Below are 19,936 nucleotides of genomic sequence, written 5' to 3' on the forward strand. Positions count from 1 at the left end.
AGAAGTGCATACAAAACATCGAAGACCTTCTCGGCACAATGACAGAGGAGAGAGAGCAACATATCATGTTACTGTCCCAAGCATGTTCAAGGAAATAGGACGACTTAGTGGAACATTCACGAAGCGGAGACTTACGGACACTGAGCACGCTCATTTGCAAACATATTTGCTCACCAACTGTGAAGATGTTCTACAATATGAGAGGTAAAAATATTTATTCATTTACATTGTTTTTTTTTAATATTCAATAAATTTATTTCATATTGATAATATTTTTGTATATAGTGTATATATGGCGGAGTTGCGTATGACTCACAGGCATGCAACAGAACTTGAGCTTCAACAACTTAGAGATAATGGATTTGCTGTGTGGCTTCGTAGTTATGTGAGTCATATAAACAAATGAGTAGTTTAATTTTAATATAAACAAATTAACTTTTCACTCATATATGTTTTTTAATTTATAGGTGAATGATGGTTTGGCCAGAGGTTTTGTGTTCGATGATTGGATACGCGAATTTGTGCAGGGACCAAACTATGTGGTCAAATCATATCCAAAATTCTGTACGCGAGGATATGCATTCACAAAGAAAGGTCATTCTAAGACAACATATGATGCTGGTGTTTCATCTTCTTCCGGTGACGATGTCTACTACGGCAACATAAAAGAAATATTAGAAATCCAATTTCCTGGAATGGTTGGATTGCGTTGTGTAGTATTCTATTGTGATTGGTATGACACCACCCCAGATAGAGGAGTGAAGATTGATGCGTTTGGTGTTATATCGGTTCATTCGCGGCGGAAACTTCAATATTATGATCCCTTCATTCTTGGTTCGCAAGCTGATCAGGTATGTCAATATATTCATAATTTTTTACCAATATCATTAATTAATGTTATATATTCTACTAATACTTGTAAAATTGATATGTATAGGTGTGCTACATCAGTTACCCTCGGGTGACGTACAGAGACGATCCATGGGTCACAGTAACGCAAATCAACCCAAGAGGACGATTGAATGGAAGTTCTGATGATGATGAACCATTGCAACCAGAGTCTACCAGCAACGCCCAGGCAGTTGAAGATTTGGCAGATGTTGAATTCGTTGAGAATTTTACTGAGTTTGGACTTGATGCTGTTGTACATTCGGAGCCAGAAGCTGAGGTTGGGGAGTTTGATGAAGATTCAGAAGATTCGGATTAGGTTTTTTTTTTTTTTTTTTTTCTCGGTCCGTCGGAATTCCGTCGGCATATACCGACGGATTACCGACGAACAAGGCCAGTTCGTCGGTAATCCGTCGGTATATACCGACGGAATTCCGACGACATAGGGTTTCATTGATGTTTGTATACTTCCTCGGTAATTCGTCGGTATATTCCGACGACATACCGACGAACTGGTCTAGTTCGTCGGTAATTCGTCGGAATATACCGACGGAATACCGAGGACATGTGTTTCAAAACAATTTCAAACATAAAAATCTATAAATTTGATGCCAAAACTACGAAAATAACACATAATAAGTGCTTAGTATAGTATTAGATCGCAACCATTCAAATATAACAACTCATAAAATAAGTGTTTATGCATATCAATGTTTTTATAACATCTCATCTTAACACTCATATACTTATACAATCATATTCATCTAATCTTACTTCAAAAAATGTTATTGTGTAAAATTGTGTTATAAAAACATTTTTATTGTTAAATATTTATGCAAATACTATATATATTATCAAAGATTAGGATTTTACATTTAGAAACTTGTAATCAACCCCTAAACACTATGTCGTCGGAATTCCCTCGGTAAAGTTCGTCAGTATTCCGTCGGAATATACTGACGAACCCGTGTCCGTCGGAATTTTTGTTCACCCGGGAAAACCAAACCGCGTGAAAATTTTCGCGCACCGCCAATTGGTTTATATTTAATGATTCCGACGGAATACTGACGAACCCGTGTCCGTCGGAATCATCAAATATAATTACCCTTCTTCTTCCTTCTTCGTTATTTCCGCCTCTCTCTCTATCCTCTCCGCCGTTTCTCTCTCTTTCAAGGCGATTCCGGCGGTTTTCGAGCTCCCATCCCCGGCGATTCCTCTACCCACGCTCATATCTCTTCCCCCAAACCCGAAATCATGTAAGAATCATCCTAACCTTTGTTTATTTCAATTTTTAGGGTTTTGGATGTTAGATCTCCGATTTGAGGTTGTTTGATTGAATGTTTTAGGATTGAATGGATTGTTTAGGATATATAAGTTAGGATTGTTGTTTTGAATTGTTGTTTTAATTTTTTTTCTGGAATTATTTGGTGTTTTTGTTAAAATTCAAAACGTTTTACTATTTTTAAAACGTTTTTTGATTTTTAAAAACGTTTTTTCAAGTTTACAGTTTAAACTATGTATTATTTAAAACGTTTTAATTTTTTTTATGATTTTTAGAAACGTTTTTTTGATTTTTAAAAACGTTTTTTGATTTTTAAAAACATTTTTGATTTTTAAAAACATTTTACGATTTTTAAAAATATTTAACAACCTTTTTCAATATTTATAAAAAAAATTATATTTTTATATATTATATATATATATATATAAATCATTTTTTATGTAAAAATCAATTTAATTAATTTGATGTATTAATTTTTTTAGGTCCGAGGAATCACCCCGCCCCGCAGCCCGTCGACGTAGTTCGGTGAGCTCTTCCCGTGCATCGGGATCGTCTCACGAACAAAACTCGTTTCCCGCATATATTCCCGCTCCACCTCCCGCTCCTGCTCAACAGAATCCGGGGGTCATGCCAGTTGAACTATTGGTTCAACAACCGGGTCGAGAGCATCTCCCGGTTCTCCATCCCACCCCACGACGAGGACATAGCACTTGGTTAGTATTTTTTTTATTTGTAGCATTATGTTTTTTTCCATTAATTAACTTGCTAACTTGTATTTTTTTAAAGGTTCACCAAGTCGAGTAATGGCATTAGCAGGAGCATCAACCAGATGATGTATTCCATGCTCCAAATTGGATATACGAAGTGGAGTGAGATCCCTCAAGACGACCAAGAGTTGTGGTTTCGTCAATTTGCGGTACTAACTCTTCATTTTTAAAATTATTTACATTTTTTTAATATATCTACTTATTAAAATTATGTGTGTTTTGTAGCAAGAGTTCAACTGGCACCCCGATCACACGGAAACAGTCCGTATTAGATTCAAAGCTAAGGCCATGGACTCTTATACAAAGCAGGTGAACGCGTGGAAGAAAGTTTGGCAGAAGAACAAGAGGCCACGGAACATCAACGGGAGGGTGTTCGAGCAGTTGATAGTTCATTGGCAGAAGGACGAAACTGCAGAGACGTCTTCTAGGAACTCTAAGAACCGGAAGAGCGATCGTGGCGGGAAAGGTATGTATGTGCACAACCTCGGGGCTTGCTCTATGTCTACTAAGGAAGATGAACTTGTAAGTTTTTTTTTAATTTATCTTTATGTTTATTTATATAAATATTTTTTATATTCCTTGGCTAATAATGGCGGTTTTTTAGATCGAAGCAAATGACGGTAATCCCGTTGATCGACTCCAACTCATTAAGGTGGCTCACACTAACAAGACGACGGGTCAAATTCAGGACCTCTTGATCAAAGATGTCGTTGATTTGGTGGAAACTGAAATAGCATCTCAATCTCAGCCTCTCTCTGATGACGGCGATTCAGTGGGAGCTTCAACCAACTTGTCCCGATTGCAAATAAATGAGATGGTTGAAAAGGTAATTTTTTTATCAATATATTCATTTTATAATGTAGTTTACTAACTTAAAATATTTTGTAGGCTGTTCCTAAAAGGAAAGGAGGCTTTTTAGTTGGATTGGCCCGCCGTGCTTCTTCGTATCCGGCATCTTCTTCGCAGGTTCCGTATGCCGATCCCATGATTCTCGAGGAGCTACATGACAAAGGTGAACGGATTGTGGCATTGGAGGAGCAGAACGCCACTATCCAAGCTGAGAATGCCACTATCCAAGCTGAGAATGCCACTATCCTTGCTGAGTTGGCATCCCAAAAGAAGACCAACGCCGAGATAATGGAGAAGCTAAACCGTTTATTTGCTTCGAGTTCTTAGTTTTTTCTGAATTTTAAAATTTCTGAATGTTTTTTTAATATTTCGGTTTGTATGAATTTAAATTCTATAATATTATTAGTTTTCAATTTCAGATTTATTTTAATTAAATTTATAAAATTGCAAAATTAATTCTATAATAAAAAATATTTAAAAATGCAAAATATAATTATTTTTAAAAAATTGGAAATACTGACGAACCATGTCCCTCGGAAAATACTGACGAATTGCGGTCCTCGGAAAATACCGACGAACCATGTCCCTCGGAAAATACTGACGAACAAGGTCGTCGGTATTTACCGAGGACAAGGTTCGTCGGTATTTTCCGACGAACCCAGTTCGTCGGTATTTTCCGACAAACCAACGTTCGTCAGTATTTTCCGAGGGACTTGGTTCGTCAGTATTTCCAATTTTCCGATGACCACTGTTGTCGGAGCTGTTATCGGAATGTGGTCAGAAGTTCGTCAGAATAAAGTTTCTCGGTATTCGTCAGAAATTCGTCGGTGTGGCTGACGAAATTCCGACGAAGTTCGAAATTCCGACGAAATGATACCGACGGACAGTTTCGTCAGATATTCGTCAAAATATGTCTATTCCGACGATATTCTGACGAATTCGTCCGTCAGTATCCGCCTGCTTTCTTGTAGTGGGAAGACAAGAGAGAAGGTGTGATTTTCTCAGGTTCTTCTCAGGAAGAAGAGACAGAGACCAGGAAGTGTCGGCAAAGGAGCAAGAGTTATGGGCTTAGACCAAACAGGTGGAGTTTTGTAAGGTTTGGGTCAAAGCCCATCCGACTTGTTCAATGTTAGGCCGGCTTGCACAAGTTACGCGTGAATAATCTATGGGCTTAGTCGACGAAGCCCATTAGGTTAAAGGCATACATAACATGTGTGTTAGGTCTATTGCAACGGTTCTCCTTCTTCAGCCACCAGAGATCAATTCAGAGAAAGAGTCAAGCTACACAAGAGAGACAGAGACATTAGTATAAGCTAAGAGAACATTGTTGAGCTCATTTGTTCTAGCTTAAAGGCTTTGAGACTAATTGTGTCTTCTTGGTGTATCTCTAAACCATCACAGTTCTATAAGTGATTGGTTCTTGTACTCTTTATTGATCTAGTGGAGTTTGGGAGCAAGAGTTCTCCCACGAGACGTACCGCGCTAGAGTCCGGGAACTCGTTAAAGTTGCTTGTGTCATTTAGCTTAACATACAAGTAACAAGTTAAACACTTAGATTGACAATCACACGAGGCTGAAAACGTAACAGATTTGATTGGTTAGTTCCTAACTCAATAGCTAAAAAGCAATTCAGATTTTCTGAGTGAATTAGAGAAGAAAGATGGAATAAATGTTTCAGATTTGTTTAAAACCGGTTCAGTGGTCGTGTTCTGAGAAGAAGAATGGCGAAGTACAAACCGGTTCAGTAATCGTGTTCTTACTTCCTCCTGCATAACTTTGAAGTGATTTTGTTAGAATCTTGTTGGAGTGTATATAGGGGTTGACTGGTTTTCCCGCTACCACCCGCAAACGCAGCTTTTGCGGTTGTAGCGGTTAACAGCGTTTCAAAACAATCATACAAACCGCTACAAATCGCTTCAAACCGCTCCGAATCTCTTAAAATCAAAAGCTGGTTCCAGCTAGCTTTTGCGGTTGCGGGCGGTTGCGGTTGGATAAAAAATATTAAATTTTTTTAAAATATTTTAAATTTTAAAGCGGTTGCGGGCGGTTGCGGTTGGATAAAAAAATATTAAATTTTTTTTCTAAATATTTTAAACTTAAAATTTAAAATTTAAAATATTATAAAAAAATTATATACACATTTTATATATTAATTTAAATTCACAAAAATATAGTTTTTTATAAAAACTTTAAAGTAGCTATTCATCATAATTTTTAAAAGTTAATATACATACATATATAAAGATGTACACATATATAAAAAAAGAAACAAAATATTCTTTAAAAGTTTTAATATAAATCTTCATAAAATATATTAAAACTATAACTTTCAACTACTTAAAAATTAAAAAATAAACTTAATATTATTATTAATCATATTATATTAACAGTTATTATATTTTATCACAATAGTATGTTTTTTATATTTTATAATATTATAATATGTTTATATTGATAATTTATTATTAAATCGCTGCAATGTCTCATAATCAACCAGTCACAAACATCCCGCAAATGCAACAATTTTTAAACGTTACGCCAGTCATACAAAACGTCATGTAACACTTGAAACCGCAACCACCCGCACCCGCAAACTCCCGCACCCGCAACCGCAACCGCTGCGTTTGAACCAGTCAGGCCCATAGTGTAAGCATATAATTAATAAGATCTCACTGTATTCAAATTACTGTGTGTCAAGTAAACGAATTGAACTTCTTTCGGTCTTGTCGTAATACTTGAACGCTTTGAACTTGTCCTACGTCATGAACTTTGCCCATTACGTCTGCGAGCAAAGAAAAATGAAAGATGTTAATACCAATTACTTTAAGATTTCTGTTTATACAAAACTTTACTAATATCACAAATAGATATAGTCAATACTATGTAAAAACAAACTATTACCTAAGAGAAAGTTTGGCTTTAGAGTTCCATTGCGGTTCGAGATCTCTTCGTAGTTGGCAAGAGACAGGAAATGGCTACCAACATTGCAATCTGAACATGTTATCACAATATCGTTTGTAATGGACATCTTGTATTGATGATGTGTAGGTCTATACTGTCCTGAAGCTTGGGGGATGGAAATGTTTTCACTGACTCGCCATTCTCCTATAAAAAGGTACATCATTATTATTAGAGTAATAGTATTTTAAAGTGTTAATCCAGAATATATATATAACTTACCGATTCATCGGCTTGGACCATTTCAAGTGACTTTCCTCCACAGGAAGTGTTTTGTTTCCACAAATGAAGCTATTTAACTTGAACTCGACATGTGGTTTCGAAGTGTTTGACATTTTTTTTAGAAGAGTAAAAGTATTTTTGCTAGACATGTTTATGGTGGTTTGGTGGAAAAGATTGTGCTTTCACGCTATAGGAAGTAGCTATATTTATATTTTTGATCGAAGGTGTAGGTTTTTTAAAGAAATCTTACCTAAAAAGATATGAAACTTGATTTACACGTATAAAAAGAGAATATACGTAATTTGAATACTTTAATATGGTGAGTTTACATACAGTTAAGATATTTTTAGATTCTATTTTTAAACTCAGTGATATTGATATCTATCTATACTATTAAAACTGAAGTACAACTTGAAATTAACCCTTAATTTTTCTTAAATATTACAAATCTATGCCACTGGAATAATATTTATTATTATAAAATCGAGTTTAATAAAATTAAATGCAAGAATATTCCATTGATACAAAACGTTTCTACAATTATGTCAATATCCTTTAAAGTAGGAGAGTTCCTTTTCTAATACTATCAAATCAACGAAATCTTTCTATATTGTTACAAATCTGTACAACTTAATCTTAACTATATGACCAAATATGATACACTTTTAAATATGTAATATCTGGTATTAATGTTTAAAGATATGTATAGTCTCTTCGTGTTCAGATTTCCCTAAAGAGTGTAGCTTTAAGTCAGCTGCCTGCTTGAGTTGTTCTGACCTGTGAATGATCCCACCTCCTTTAAGCGCCAGGTAAAAGTTTTTCTCTTTTAATTGTCTGATTTTTTTGTGGGTCTGAGCTGTAATTGTTCTGACGAATTCATGAATCTCACTGGAAACCTAATGACCCTATACGTCAAATTTTTTTGTATTTTCTCGCTTTAAGCATATATTAACTTCACCAATTAAAAGTTAAAACTCTATATTATTGTGAAACTTTCTCTGATTGGTGCAGCTCATCTAAGGCACCTTTGAGTATCTACAAGCAACTACATTGGGGAATCAGACAGAGTCTGACAAGTCAAACCAGAGTTTGGTTCTTGGCTTATGATTGTAGGCAGAGCAGAGAAATCAAAGAAAACAATTCTTTACCTGGAAAATGAGATGCATTCAAGGTTTTAAGTTTTCTTTAACCTCTAAAACAAAACTTATCTCTGTATGTTGATCACTTACCTGCATTGATATATATTCTCACATGTCCCTCAGAAGCTCATGAGGCAACTAAGGAAAGATTTTGTTTAGAATTTGACTGTAAGTTTGTAACAGATGCTGGTATGGGTACAAAAGATTAATTCATTGGCTACTTTCGAGAAAAAGGTGAGGTTAAGAAGCTGTGAGGGGACATATAATCAAACCATTACTAGCTATTTAATTGAATGATTAGAGACAAATGATGCAACTTAGGAGGTAGACTTTGAATGGTAAATATGGAAAAATGAAAATTTCTTTTTGAAGTTAGTGGTAGAGATTCCTTCTTCGTAATACTTTTCATTTAACACTACCTAATATACAAAGTTTACACAATATATATGTTATATATTGTAAATAAAATATTTAATTACTTTTCATATAAGCAATAACCAAATAAAAAATATCTACCAATATTCAACTTTACTAATAAAGTTATACAACATACGACACCAAATTATAAAAGAACTTAAATTAATTTTGTTATATAAAAGTTGAAAAAGTTATATAAAATGGAAAATGTACCCGCACAGGTGTGCGGGTCAAAACTCTAGTTCTGTTTTTAAACTAAATGATATCGATACTAAATATATGCTAATCAATCCTAGCTTAAAATGGTAACTAATTTCAAATGTTTATAGGTTAACTGATATTGATTTTTCAAGAATAAATAAGAAGACTAAATAGTACGAATAAGGTAATATCTAATCTATACTATTAAAAGAGAAACATTTGGAAAAAATCTACTTATGAAATTTTGTTGGACCCTTTCATTAGTTAATTATTTTTGGTCTTACCATATATTTCTCTAACAATAAATTACCTTAAATTTCTCTAACAATAATTTTTGGTCTTACCATATCCCCTTAGTATTAAAATGGAAGCAAAAATAGAGAATAACCTTTAAAGAGTACTATATTTTCGAGTTTTCCATTTTGACGACGTGGCGGCACGAGGTTCCTTCTCAGACCCTTTATGAAGAAGTCTTACTCACCTTAGGATATTACAGCTATTGTCATTGGACAGACATGCATATTCATATGTCCCTCATACATAGTTTCATGTCCGCATATGTATAAAAGGAAAGAAGTCAATTTCGGGATTCGTGTGTATGGTCCACCTGATTATTTCATTCCTTTCCACATTCTATATTTTGAGATGATCTTTAAGAAGATTTTGTAAATTTGTTTTGCATATGGAAATCGAATTATGACTCATATTAAATAGAGAGTGAATTATGATTTTTTATTTCGAAACCGAATTTTAATTATTCTCTTCCTTTCCACTTTCCATATTTTGAAATGATCTTTACGAAGATTTTCCAAATTTGTTTTGCATATGGAAATTGAATGTTGACAAATATTAAATAGTGAGTGAATTAGGAACTATTTAGATTCGTTTTTCCAGAGTCAACTCCTCAAGAGCCCCTAAATGTGAAAAGCCAATCTCTCATAGACAGCCATATAAACATAAAGATAAACATTTATTTAAAAAATCGGAAATGGTGGAAATGACATAAAAACCGTGGAATAGTTGAAGTATTTACAAGTTTTACCAGGGTATAACCCATCCGCCCGGACCCGACCCGGATTTATGGTCAATTGAATTGAACCGAATCGTCTAACCATCTAACCCATCCCTCGAAACCAAACCAATCCCTCGAAACCAAACCCAGTCCTCGAAACCGAACCAATCCCTGGAAAACCAAACGAAATCTGTCGGTTTTCAATAACTCAATTTAATTTAACTGAATTTCGAACTCATTTCGACATCTCTTCTCCATTTTTCCCCCTTTCACTCACTCAAACCCTAATTCGAAGGATTTGAACTCGAGTTTTGAACTCTTTCAGCCTCCAATTCCTCAACGTACCCAAAATCAACGGTGAGAACGAACGGAGAGAGAGAAGAATTCAGAGGAAATCGAGTGCGATGGTGGTTGAAACGAGAGGAGGTAAGAGGAAGGATAATCCAACGAAGGAAGAGACTCGGAGAGTGAAGTTTGCGAAGGAGATGAGTCAGACGACGGCGGCGGAGGACAACGATAACATCGAGAAGACGACGGAGATGACGGAGACTGCGGAGAAGACGAGTGAGGACTCGAGAGAGACTACGGCGGGAACGAAGCCGACTGAGCCGACTGCTCCGACGACAGTTGTTGGTGGCCCATCTCCTCCAGCTCCTCCAGCTCCTCCAGCTCCTCCAGCTCCTCCAGCAACTCCAGCGATTGGGACTCATTCTGGAGATGATGAGATTGAAGGTTCTGAAGAAGGAAATGAAGACGGAGAAGGTTCTGAAGAAGAAAATGGAGATGGAGATGGAGCTGCAGAAGGAAAGGATGATGAGAATGGAGGTTCCGAAGAAGTAAGAGAAGAGATTGAGAACGTTGAGGATAAAAGACCAGAAGAAAAGGTATCACATTTGGATGAACTAATATACTTTGAAGTAGTAGTGCTATAACTTGATTAAGATTTACTGTAACTTGCAGGAATCTGATTACATGTTGAAAGAGATCTCTCACACAATGAAACATTTTGGAAGGGTTGTGAAAGAGAATACGTTGTGGCCTCTTCCAGGTTTCTGTGTCCCACTAGAGGTATGTGAAATCCCTTTAATGACATGATAACAATTATGATGGCATTACATAATGTGGTGTTGTGATGTTTTACAGCTTATTGCATTCGAGGCAATTCCTACATATTTGAGTTAAAACTAAGGTAGGACTAGGGTAGAACTAAGGTAGGACTAGGGTAGAACTAAGGTAGGACTAGGGTAGAACTAAGGTAGGACTAGTGTAGAACTAAGGTAGGACTAGGGTAGAACTAAGGTAAGCCTATGGTAGGAGTAGGGTGGAATAAAGGTAGAACTAAGTTTGTACATTTATTCTATTGACAGGATATTGAAAGATTGGCCTCGGTGGAGGAGTTTGTGAAGGACGACTTGGATGAGAGATTGGCCTCGGTGGAGGAGTTTGTGAAGGACGTAGAGAAAGAGAAAGACGTAGAGAAACAGAAACAAAGAAAGAAGTGAAGAACTCTATGTGTTGTTTTTTTTGTTTTATCTGGTAGACAAACTCTTTGTATTCGGTTGTTTATTTTTGTTTGTAACTAATACTTATCGGATATTTTGAAACTAGGTTTGTGATGTTATTTTCTGAATTTGGTCAAAAGTAGTCAAGTAGGTGAACACAACTAGAGACTAGAAGGCCTCGACTAGAAGAGAAATAATTGAAACACAAGTTCTTAACAACTAAGGTTTTTAATTGAAACACAATCACATAATATTGATTAATTAAAATAACTGAAACAAACCTTAGTACATTATACAAGTCTTAACAAAACAAAAAAAGACTTGTAACCGAACCGAAAGTGGAAATAAACTGAGACACTGGAAATAGATTGGGAGCACTAAGAAATAGATAGGGAACACTACGAAATAGATAGAGAATACTAAGACTGAATCTCATTCATGGACGGAAGGTAGAGGTAATAAGGCTCTTCAGCTTAGCAATCTCTTCAGCCATATTATTAACCTCCCTCCTTAGGCGCCTCACTTCATCCTCAACACCCAAAGCCCATGGCTGACGAACATGCATCCCATCGTCCTACACAGTTATACCAGGAGTATACATCAGTTTCACTCAGTATCATTAACTAAGTTTCACCAAAGTATAAAATAAGTTTCACTAAGTATGACTATACAAAGAAGGAAAATTACCTCATATTTCTTGCAGGTGAAGAACCTAAGCCCTGGGTGGGTATCGAAATCGTGGCGATACTTCGGCGGTAGAGTTATATCCGTCTGAATGTCACCACCACATGGGCAACGGGTAGGAATTCCATTCATGGTCAGTAGAGAGAGTAAGAATAAAACCGTGGATTTAGAGAGAATTTAGAGAGAAATTAGAGAGTATTAGTGAGAAATTAGAGAGTATTTAGACAGTATTTATAGAGAATTTAGAAAGATAAGGAGGTTGATGAGGAGGAGTAAATATCGACATTTTGAGGAGAGAGATGAGAGATGGAGACGTGGGTTTAGAGAGAGAAGGAGTGGAGGAGTGAAGGTGTGGGAAATGACTAAAGTGGTACAGTTGAGGAGACAAGAGAGAGAGAGTCACGAAAGCAGAGAAGGAAAGAATCTTGTTTTTGACCGAATCGAAAACATTTCAAAATGGCGCGTTCTTTTTTATTTTGTTTCCCCCCAAAATATTTGGGCATAGTTATACTTAAGTTTCTGGTGTTACAACATTTCTTCATAGTTTTATTTTTCGTGATTTCAACATTTTTTAGTTTTACGGAAAATTTAATTTGTTAATAAAGTTTTACTTGTTATTTTTCAACATTAACATGTAAGCTATACTGATTAGTGGAAGAATATTTTGGAAATCACGAGAATTGTGAAATACTCCTTTGTAAGGTGGTCTTATTAGAAAAGTGATCTTTGAAAGACTATACAATGCATAAGAAAAAATGTGATGTCAGATTAATTTGTTATATTAAAAATTTCATATTTTGGCAAATATATTTCAGCAGTAGTTTCTGTTGATGCTTAAGGAGATTTTGTGTATTAAAGACTCTAACAATTATGTGTGTTGGATTAGAGGGGATTAGGTGGCTGTGTTGTTATTTTCTACATTGTTACACTATGATTTTACTAGTTTTCTGTAGTTTTCCATAATTCTCGAATAAAGGGAAGCATAAGTAAACGCATAAACAACAATTTCAGATTATTAAACATCGGTTTGAATACAGGGAAACATAAGTAAACTCATAAACAACATTCTCCTCAAATCATTAAATTAAACATAGAGATTCTGAAAGTCTCTAACGATTTCCTCTTCTTGTTGGATCCTCTCCAAATTGTGTGCCAGTTCTGAAATGGTTTCGTGTAACTGCTCGATCAGACGACACTGCTCTTCAATCTGATCACGGGCTTCAATCAAAGCCAATCTTTGCCATTCTGAACCATCCTCTACATCAACCCATTTGAAGTACTGGCATCCATTTTTCTCCTGACACAAATAACCTTTTTTAAATAATGTAATTTTCAAATCCGATCTCAGATCACAATTTCTATCATCGGCTGGGGTACCTTATAACGGGGACAGCCATAAAAACGTCGGCCCGGGTTCTTGTCTGTCCAAGCTTGTCTGATTTTGGCATCTAAGCGACAGAAACACAACTTTCTTCCAGAATTTTGCCTTCTCCTTGACGAACCCGACCCATCTCCCTGCATCTTTCGAGAGAGAGAGAAGTGATAGAAGTAGAGAGAGGAGTCTCGAGAGAAGTGAGAGAGAAGAGATGTGAGAGATGTGAGGAGTCAACTTTTCCTGTAAGAGAAGTAAGAGAGAATTATTAGATTTATAAAGGAATATAGATTACTCCTTTGTAATCAAATTTTCACTAATCCAAATTCAGAAATAGTTACACCTTGTTATACTAGTTTTCCGTGTATTTCCAATACATAGTCGCAAAATACTAAGTTATACTTAGTTATACTTAGTTATCCAAATCCGATTACAAATAACAAAAGGAAACATAGCAAAGCGTTGACTTAAAGCAACATACCAAAAGCAACATACGAAAAGAAAGAAACACACCAAAAGCAACACACGAACGAAATAGCAACACAACAAAGGCAACATTCCAAAGATCTAGTAATCCGTCTTCCCAAGCCTCAATAACCTGACTACATTTTATAATAGTTGGCTGCTCAACATCCATATCTATTATCATCATCTCCCTGCAACTATCATCTGCTTCTGTTGATAAGCTTGCCCGTCTCCTACATACAGAGTTATGGCCTTAGGTCCTACTTCATGACTATTATCATCATCTCCCTGCAACACTTCGTAGTTCATACCATACGAACTTATGCCCACTCTCGACACCTTCGCTAACTGATCAGATCTACTCGCCTCATCCACTAACAAAAGAGATCTACGGTTGTCTTTATCAACAGTTCTTAGGAAGCCAAACAGATCATCATCATCACGAATATTTTGCTGTTCTTCAGATCCATACACCAACGGCATGCACCTCAATGCAAGTTTTACCTTACTCTCATCCAAAGCAAGCTTTTTATACAACTTCTCTTCTAGCATTGCCAAACTTAAATCCTCCACTGTTGTCTTCAAGTTTAAACAAGAGATCTCCCCTTTGAACTTGAAATAGACGCTCACATAGTTCATCATTGTATCCTGCAAAAACAAATGAATAAAGTTCTAGTTATACCAGTTGAATCAGAGTATCGACTTGTCTGTTTTACCTACTCTACATCAGTTTTACTTGTTGACCTAGAATCAATTGGAGCCAATGGCACTGGAGAGCTCGCGGGGAGAGAAAAACTAACCTGCATTACAACGTTGAGGTCCCACGGCGTCGCCGGAGTAGAGGCTCGCCGGAGTACCTATCGACTTCGACAACTGAGGAGAGAGCTCGAGGCCTCAGAGAGCTCGCTGGGAAACAACCAGAAGAACAAGACAGATAAGAGTGAGCTTGAGTTCAGAGGAGAGACAGTGCGCTCGAGTTCAGAGGAGCGACCAGTGAGCTCGAGTTCAGAGGAGAGAGAGTGAGCTCGACTTGAGGAGAGAGAGTGAGTTCCGAGTCAGGTCGTCGATGTCGATCGATTGTCGATTTGCTTTTTTAATTTTTTAATTTCTTTTATTTTATTTTTTTTTTTTCAATTCAAATTCAATTGGAAACCGAAACCGAAATGCCTCAACCAAAATCCCTTTAACCATACCGAAAACCATACCGAAAACCATACCAACAGAATTAAATTTGATTTCTTCTTTTTCTTTTTAAAAAGCCGACGGGGGCAGTTTCGTAACTTCGCAGTGAGTTAATGAAAATGGGGCATAGGAGACTTTAGGGGACCATAGGAGATTTGCTCTTTCTCATTTAGGGGCTCTTGAGCAATTGCCTCGTTTTTCCATGATTTGCATACGAAATTAGTTGCATTATTTTCACTTTCTATATATTTTGTTATAAGATCAGTCATTAGGGATTACGAGTATATATTTTTCAAATAGTTGTCCAAATTTCGATATGACAGATTTTGCCTATCAAAATCTAATATTTATTTGCTATTACGGCGTATAATACGCATTAACTACTTAATGTATATTCTGTCCACTATATAAACAAGTTTACTGTTTCGTTGAATACCACACCAATTTAAGTTTCAATAATATTATTTATCAACTAAGAAGCAAAAGTTTTTGAGATTTTACTATGGCAAGTTTTGACATGATTGCCGATTTGAAGCCTAAGAAAAACATGTGGAAGATCAGGGTTAAGATTATCCGAATTTGGAAGCAATACTCGGTGGTTGGTGGAGAGAGTATTGAAATGGTCTTGGTCGATTCAAATGTAATCTTCGTCATTGCTATTTTTTAGCAAGTGTTAGCCGTTTGTTAAAAAATGTTTCTTTTATACTAACTTGAGTTTGTTCTAATTGTTTATTTTGTAGGGTGATAAGATTCATGGTTGTTTTAAGAAAGATGAGGTTGCCCAGTATGAAGGTTTGATCGGAGAAAGTGAATCTAAACTGATGGCGAACTTTATTGTTACGCAATCTTGTGGAAGCTATCGTACTACCCCGCACCCTTACAAGATCGTGTTTCTCCCCACAACAAGAGTGAGAAACTGTGAAGATTTACCACGTAATTTGACTGGTTTCAACCCTGTAAATTACAAAGATCTCATGTCTGGTAATCTAGATGGTGATTTTTTGGTTGGTAAGTTTCTTAATATTTTTTTCTTTGTCGAGCCTCAAATATATATTTTTAACTATTAACTATGTTTTTGTGATTATTTAAGATGTTATGGGACAAGTGTTGGAGATTTCTCATCTTGATGTTGTGTCTGTCCATGGCAAAGATACACCTAAGCTTGCTCTCGAACTACGTAACATAGAGTAATCCTCTACTTCTTTACCCGACCATTATTTCATCTTTCCTTATTGCGGGTTGAGTGTTGCCTCTATTGTCGTAATCATTCGCACCGTTTTATATGTTTATCTTGTGCGGTAATTTTCAGAGATGATCGTCTTCCAATTGTGTTGTGGGGAAAGTTTCCTGAGGATGTCAATGACGCTGTGCTAAGGGGAAGTGAAGATGGAGTATGCGATTTGGAAAGATAAAAGTTTGGAAAGGTAATTTTATATGGATATGTAGTTGATATTCTTTTTGTCATAAACTAATGCCTAAGAAATTTGCTTGCTATTTTGATGCTAATATTTTTACATCAACCTGTTTTTGTCATTTGGTTTTGAAGATGAACATAGTGTCTCCAATGCGTATAATGTGTCGGTGGTGGCATTGAACCCCGCAATGTCTGAGGTTCAAGAATTTAAAAGAGTGTATGTCTTTTGTTGTGACCATTTTATCATTTTATATATTTATGAGTTTGTACACTATTGAACAACTATATTTTTCATGACAAGGTTGCCTAATGATGGTTTATCATTGACCATCATGGAGTCAAAGCCACTTGCTCCGGTCACGAGCGAAATAGATAAAGATGATTTCTTCCTCCACACACCAAGGAAGACTATCGCGGAAGCCAAAGCTTCCAGACAGGTTGGAGTTTAAATAATGTCTGACAGATCGATCATTATATAACTTATATTTTTTAATTGATCGAAAGTTAATATATAATTTGTCTGTAGGCTGAGAAGTGTATTGTGATGTGCACCATTGCCGGTATAGATTCTTATATGGGGTGGTGATATATGGTGTTTTTCACATCATTGTTTATATGTTTTCATTTGTTTCAAGTCACTAATTCGTGTCAGTCTAGTCCTTTTTGACCTTTTACAGGTCTGGAGTTAGCAGAAGAAAGAAGAGAAGGTGCATGATGAAAAGAAGTCCTTTTGGAGCATTCCTGCGGAGAACACTCAGGAGAACAGTCCCGAGACTGTTCTCTCTCAAGCGGAACAAGCAGACGGAGTGATCCGGAGATTGTTCCAGACGAATATGGAAACTCCTATTTCGGGAATTAAACCCCTGTTGCCCTAATCTCTTCTCTTCTGATTGGCGCCTCCATATAAAACGCCATCTATCTATTTTCTATTTTTTTTCTTACGCTAGTTTTTACAAGAGAACACTGAGTATTTGCGATCTGCAACTTGTAAGGGAGAAGAATCCATCCTCTCATAGAGAAGATCATCTGAACCCTATTGTTTCATACTCTGTTCTTATGCAATTTTATTCAGGATTTATGTCTTTGTTTATGTGCATCATGATCGAGTAGTGACCTTGCTTGCCTAGGGTTTTTAGGGTGTTGAGACATGAGCTAAACATAGATAAGCGATCCATAACTGTTCTTCATTCATACTGTTCTTACTGCTTTCATTAAACTGATCACTTGATGTTAGATCACTAGTTCATCACCTAGTTAACCGCTTAGGATGATAACTTGACATGTATTGAATGAGCTTAGTATCCCTAATCAGCGAAAGTAGATATTAGGGTGGTAAGTGAACTGATCGGACCTGTTCTCTAAAGCTTGCAATCGATCCTCCCAACGACAGTTAGGTGGTGAGATCGATCTGCAAAGCGATCACTACCACGACAGTGGAGTGTTCCAGCTGAGTGATCCGAGTTCTAGAAAGCACTTCATCGCGCTTGAATAATTGTTTGGCTCCAATTCAACACCCAATGAAATACCCTAGGCTAGCTCTTGTTTAATTGAATCAATCTCGTGTTTATTTTGCTTGTTTACTATCGCCTATTTCAACCAAATCATATCTTCTTCTTAGCTTGATTCTGAAACTTATAGAACTAGAGTGTAGACTGGTCCTCTGGATTTGAATCTCAAGTACTACAATTGCAACTGTTAACTTGGCAGTAGCAAGGATTCATTTTTAGTGTATCAAGTTTTGGCGCCGTTGCCGGGGACCAGATTTTTTACCTCTAATTTTCGGTTTCATATCTAGTCTAAGATATCTAACTCGTGTTATTTTCTTTGTTTCAGCTGATGATCCAGGTGCATGACCAGTAGACATACTCGGAGCAACGCACAAGGACCATTGCATCAGCTTTCTAACGAGGAACTAGCGAGATTGGAACGACAGAACCGTCAACAGCCGAGATCAACGAACACCAACATGGGTGATCATCCAGATGATCTCACTGCTGCGTTTGCACTCATGCAACAGCAGATGCAGCAGATGCAGCAGACGATCCAAGCTGCTCTGAATGCTGCGAACCAACAGGAGGAAGTGGTCCAGATCGGCCAGAGAAACTTACTGCGTAATCTGCCTGCTACGCGATCTGCCATAACCCCTCCACCGTGCACTAGGCAAGACTTCGAGATCAAGCCAGCCTTGATAAGTCTAGTGCAAAGGAAGATCTTCAATGGACTTCCTGCTGAGATACCGATGGACCACATCGAGCACTTTGAGAAGATGTGTGGTTTCACTAAAGCGAATGGAGTACCACCCGATTACATCAAGTGTACTCTGTTCCCTTTCTCTCTTGATGGGAAAGCTGCTCGCTGGCTTGATTCACTACCCACCGGATCACTCACCACTTGGGAACAAGTCCGAGAGGCTTTCTTAAGCCACTTCTACACGAAATCGAAGACGGCAGCTCTGAGACAGAAGATCGTGACCTTCAAACAGCTGGTGGACGAGCCGTTCTGCGATGCTTGGGAGCGATTCAATGTTTACCGCAGAGAGTGCCCACATCACGGTTTTGAGGAAGACTATCTGCTGGGAGTGTTCTACGATGGAGTAGGCTGGGAGTACAGGAACGCTTTGAACTCAGCCAGTAAGGGAGACTTCATGACTCAGTCCACTCAAGGTGCATTCGAGTTGATTGAGAACATGGCCTCAAGCTCAGCTGACAATAACCGCGAGACTGATCGCACTCAGAAGGTGAAGAGCATCGACAACAGCAAGATTGATGAGCTCTCTGCCAAGGTCGATCAGCTGATTAAGAGTAACCAGAACCAGGTCTTCATCATGGAAGAATCCCCACAGGATAAAGCTACCGCGGAAGGCACATCAGAGGCAGATCAGTCGGCTGAGGATCAGCATGAAGTGAGTTATGTGAATGGGCAAGGATGGCAGTTCAAGAACTATCACCCGAACCCTAACGTGAGGAACAATCCCCACCTGTTCAATGCCCCTAAACCAGACGATAAAGCTCAAGGGAACCAGGGTCAGAACAGTGGATACCAAAGGCCTTATGGCAATCAGGGAAGAACCTTTGTCCTTAACCCAGCTCAGAATGCCCAGTTCCACAGCCAGAAACAGCCGGTTAATCAGCAAGCTGCACAACCGACTCAGACTGCTCCGCATGATGACATGAAGAGCCTCGCCAATATGATGAGCCAACTGCTCCAAGGACAGCAGATCCAAGGGAAAGCACTGAACCAGGTCACAAACGACATCAACACCAGGATGAATCATATGTTCAATGACCTGAGTGTGAAGTATGACAATGTCTCAAGCCATATGAGACAGATGGATATTCAGATTGCTCAGACTGCTGAGAATGTGAAGAGACAGCAAGGAACTCTCCCTGGAAAAACAGACAAGAACCCCAAGGAGTGCAATGCAGTAGGTTTGAGGAGTGGAAAGCAACTGCCTGATCTAGACCCCAGGAGATTCACATCGGCTGAGAAAGGGAAACAGAAGGAGTCGGATCAGCCACCTAAGGCTGTACGCACAGATGAGGAAGACGCAGAACAACCTACTGAGACTGTTCCGACTGAAGC

At 37.5% G+C, this 19,936-nt stretch overlaps 4 protein-coding genes and 1 non-coding gene across 5 annotated transcripts; 4 read left to right on the forward strand and 1 right to left on the reverse strand.

Annotated features, from left to right (window-relative positions):
- The first annotated feature begins 470 nt into the window (after window positions 1–470).
- LOC130503202 (uncharacterized) lies at window positions 471–1,228 on the forward strand. Its single transcript, XM_056997892.1, has 2 exons — window positions 471–851; window positions 938–1,228. The coding sequence occupies exons 1-2, from the start codon at window positions 696–698 to the stop codon at window positions 1,205–1,207; spliced, it is 426 nt and encodes a 141-aa protein (XP_056853872.1). The 5' UTR covers window positions 471–695; the 3' UTR covers window positions 1,208–1,228.
- A 287-nt stretch (window positions 1,229–1,515) lies between these two features.
- LOC130503203 (uncharacterized) lies at window positions 1,516–4,113 on the forward strand. Its single transcript, XM_056997893.1, has 6 exons — window positions 1,516–2,144; window positions 2,653–2,883; window positions 2,957–3,086; window positions 3,163–3,459; window positions 3,542–3,763; window positions 3,826–4,113. Coding segments are annotated over exons 1-6 (1,170 nt in total). The 5' UTR covers window positions 1,516–2,142.
- A 6,026-nt stretch (window positions 4,114–10,139) lies between these two features.
- Window positions 10,140–11,237, forward strand: LOC130503205 (uncharacterized). Its single transcript, XM_056997894.1, has 4 exons — window positions 10,140–10,619; window positions 10,696–10,803; window positions 10,879–10,893; window positions 11,103–11,237. The coding sequence occupies exons 1-4, from the start codon at window positions 10,140–10,142 to the stop codon at window positions 11,235–11,237; spliced, it is 738 nt and encodes a 245-aa protein (XP_056853874.1).
- Window positions 11,238–15,442: 4,205 nt separating this feature from the next.
- Window positions 15,443–16,940, forward strand: LOC108835425 (uncharacterized). Its single transcript, XM_056997895.1, has 7 exons — window positions 15,443–15,580; window positions 15,681–15,948; window positions 16,031–16,127; window positions 16,250–16,320; window positions 16,487–16,571; window positions 16,656–16,791; window positions 16,881–16,940. Exons 1-7 carry the CDS (start codon window positions 15,443–15,445, stop codon window positions 16,938–16,940), a joined length of 855 nt encoding a protein of 284 aa, XP_056853875.1.
- Window positions 16,941–18,803: 1,863 nt separating this feature from the next.
- LOC130503206 (small nucleolar RNA R71) lies at window positions 18,804–18,910 on the reverse strand. The gene has a single exon (XR_008940686.1). It is a non-coding gene; the product is annotated as a small nucleolar RNA R71 (small nucleolar RNA).
- Between the last annotated feature and the right edge of the window lie 1,026 nt (window positions 18,911–19,936).

Source organism: Raphanus sativus, unplaced genomic scaffold, assembly GCF_000801105.2.
Source record: "Raphanus sativus cultivar WK10039 unplaced genomic scaffold, ASM80110v3 Scaffold0860, whole genome shotgun sequence".
Lineage (NCBI taxonomy): Eukaryota > Viridiplantae > Streptophyta > Magnoliopsida > Brassicales > Brassicaceae > Raphanus > Raphanus sativus.

Excerpts from the sequence above, each read along its gene's own strand:
- LOC130503203 (XM_056997893.1), top strand. Across the intron at positions 2,884-2,956 it reads CGACGAGGACATAGCACTTG|GTTCACCAAGTCGAGTAATG; the intron begins GTTAGTATTTTT and ends ATTTTTTTAAAG. Across the intron at positions 3,764-3,825 it reads TAAATGAGATGGTTGAAAAG|GCTGTTCCTAAAAGGAAAGG; the intron begins GTAATTTTTTTA and ends AATATTTTGTAG.
- LOC108835425 (XM_056997895.1), top strand. The coding sequence starts at position 15,443 with ATGGCAAGTTTTGACATGATTGCCGATTTGAAGCCTAAGAAAAACATG. Across the intron at positions 15,581-15,680 it reads TGGTCTTGGTCGATTCAAAT|GGTGATAAGATTCATGGTTG; the intron begins GTAATCTTCGTC and ends TTTATTTTGTAG. Across the intron at positions 16,128-16,249 it reads CTCGAACTACGTAACATAGA|AGATGATCGTCTTCCAATTG; the intron begins GTAATCCTCTAC and ends GGTAATTTTCAG.
- LOC130503205 (XM_056997894.1), top strand. The coding sequence starts at position 10,140 with ATGGTGGTTGAAACGAGAGGAGGTAAGAGGAAGGATAATCCAACGAAG. Across the intron at positions 10,620-10,695 it reads ATAAAAGACCAGAAGAAAAG|GAATCTGATTACATGTTGAA; the intron begins GTATCACATTTG and ends TGTAACTTGCAG.
- LOC130503202 (XM_056997892.1), top strand. The coding sequence starts at position 696 with ATGGTTGGATTGCGTTGTGTAGTATTCTATTGTGATTGGTATGACACC. Across the intron at positions 852-937 it reads TTGGTTCGCAAGCTGATCAG|GTGTGCTACATCAGTTACCC; the intron begins GTATGTCAATAT and ends TGATATGTATAG.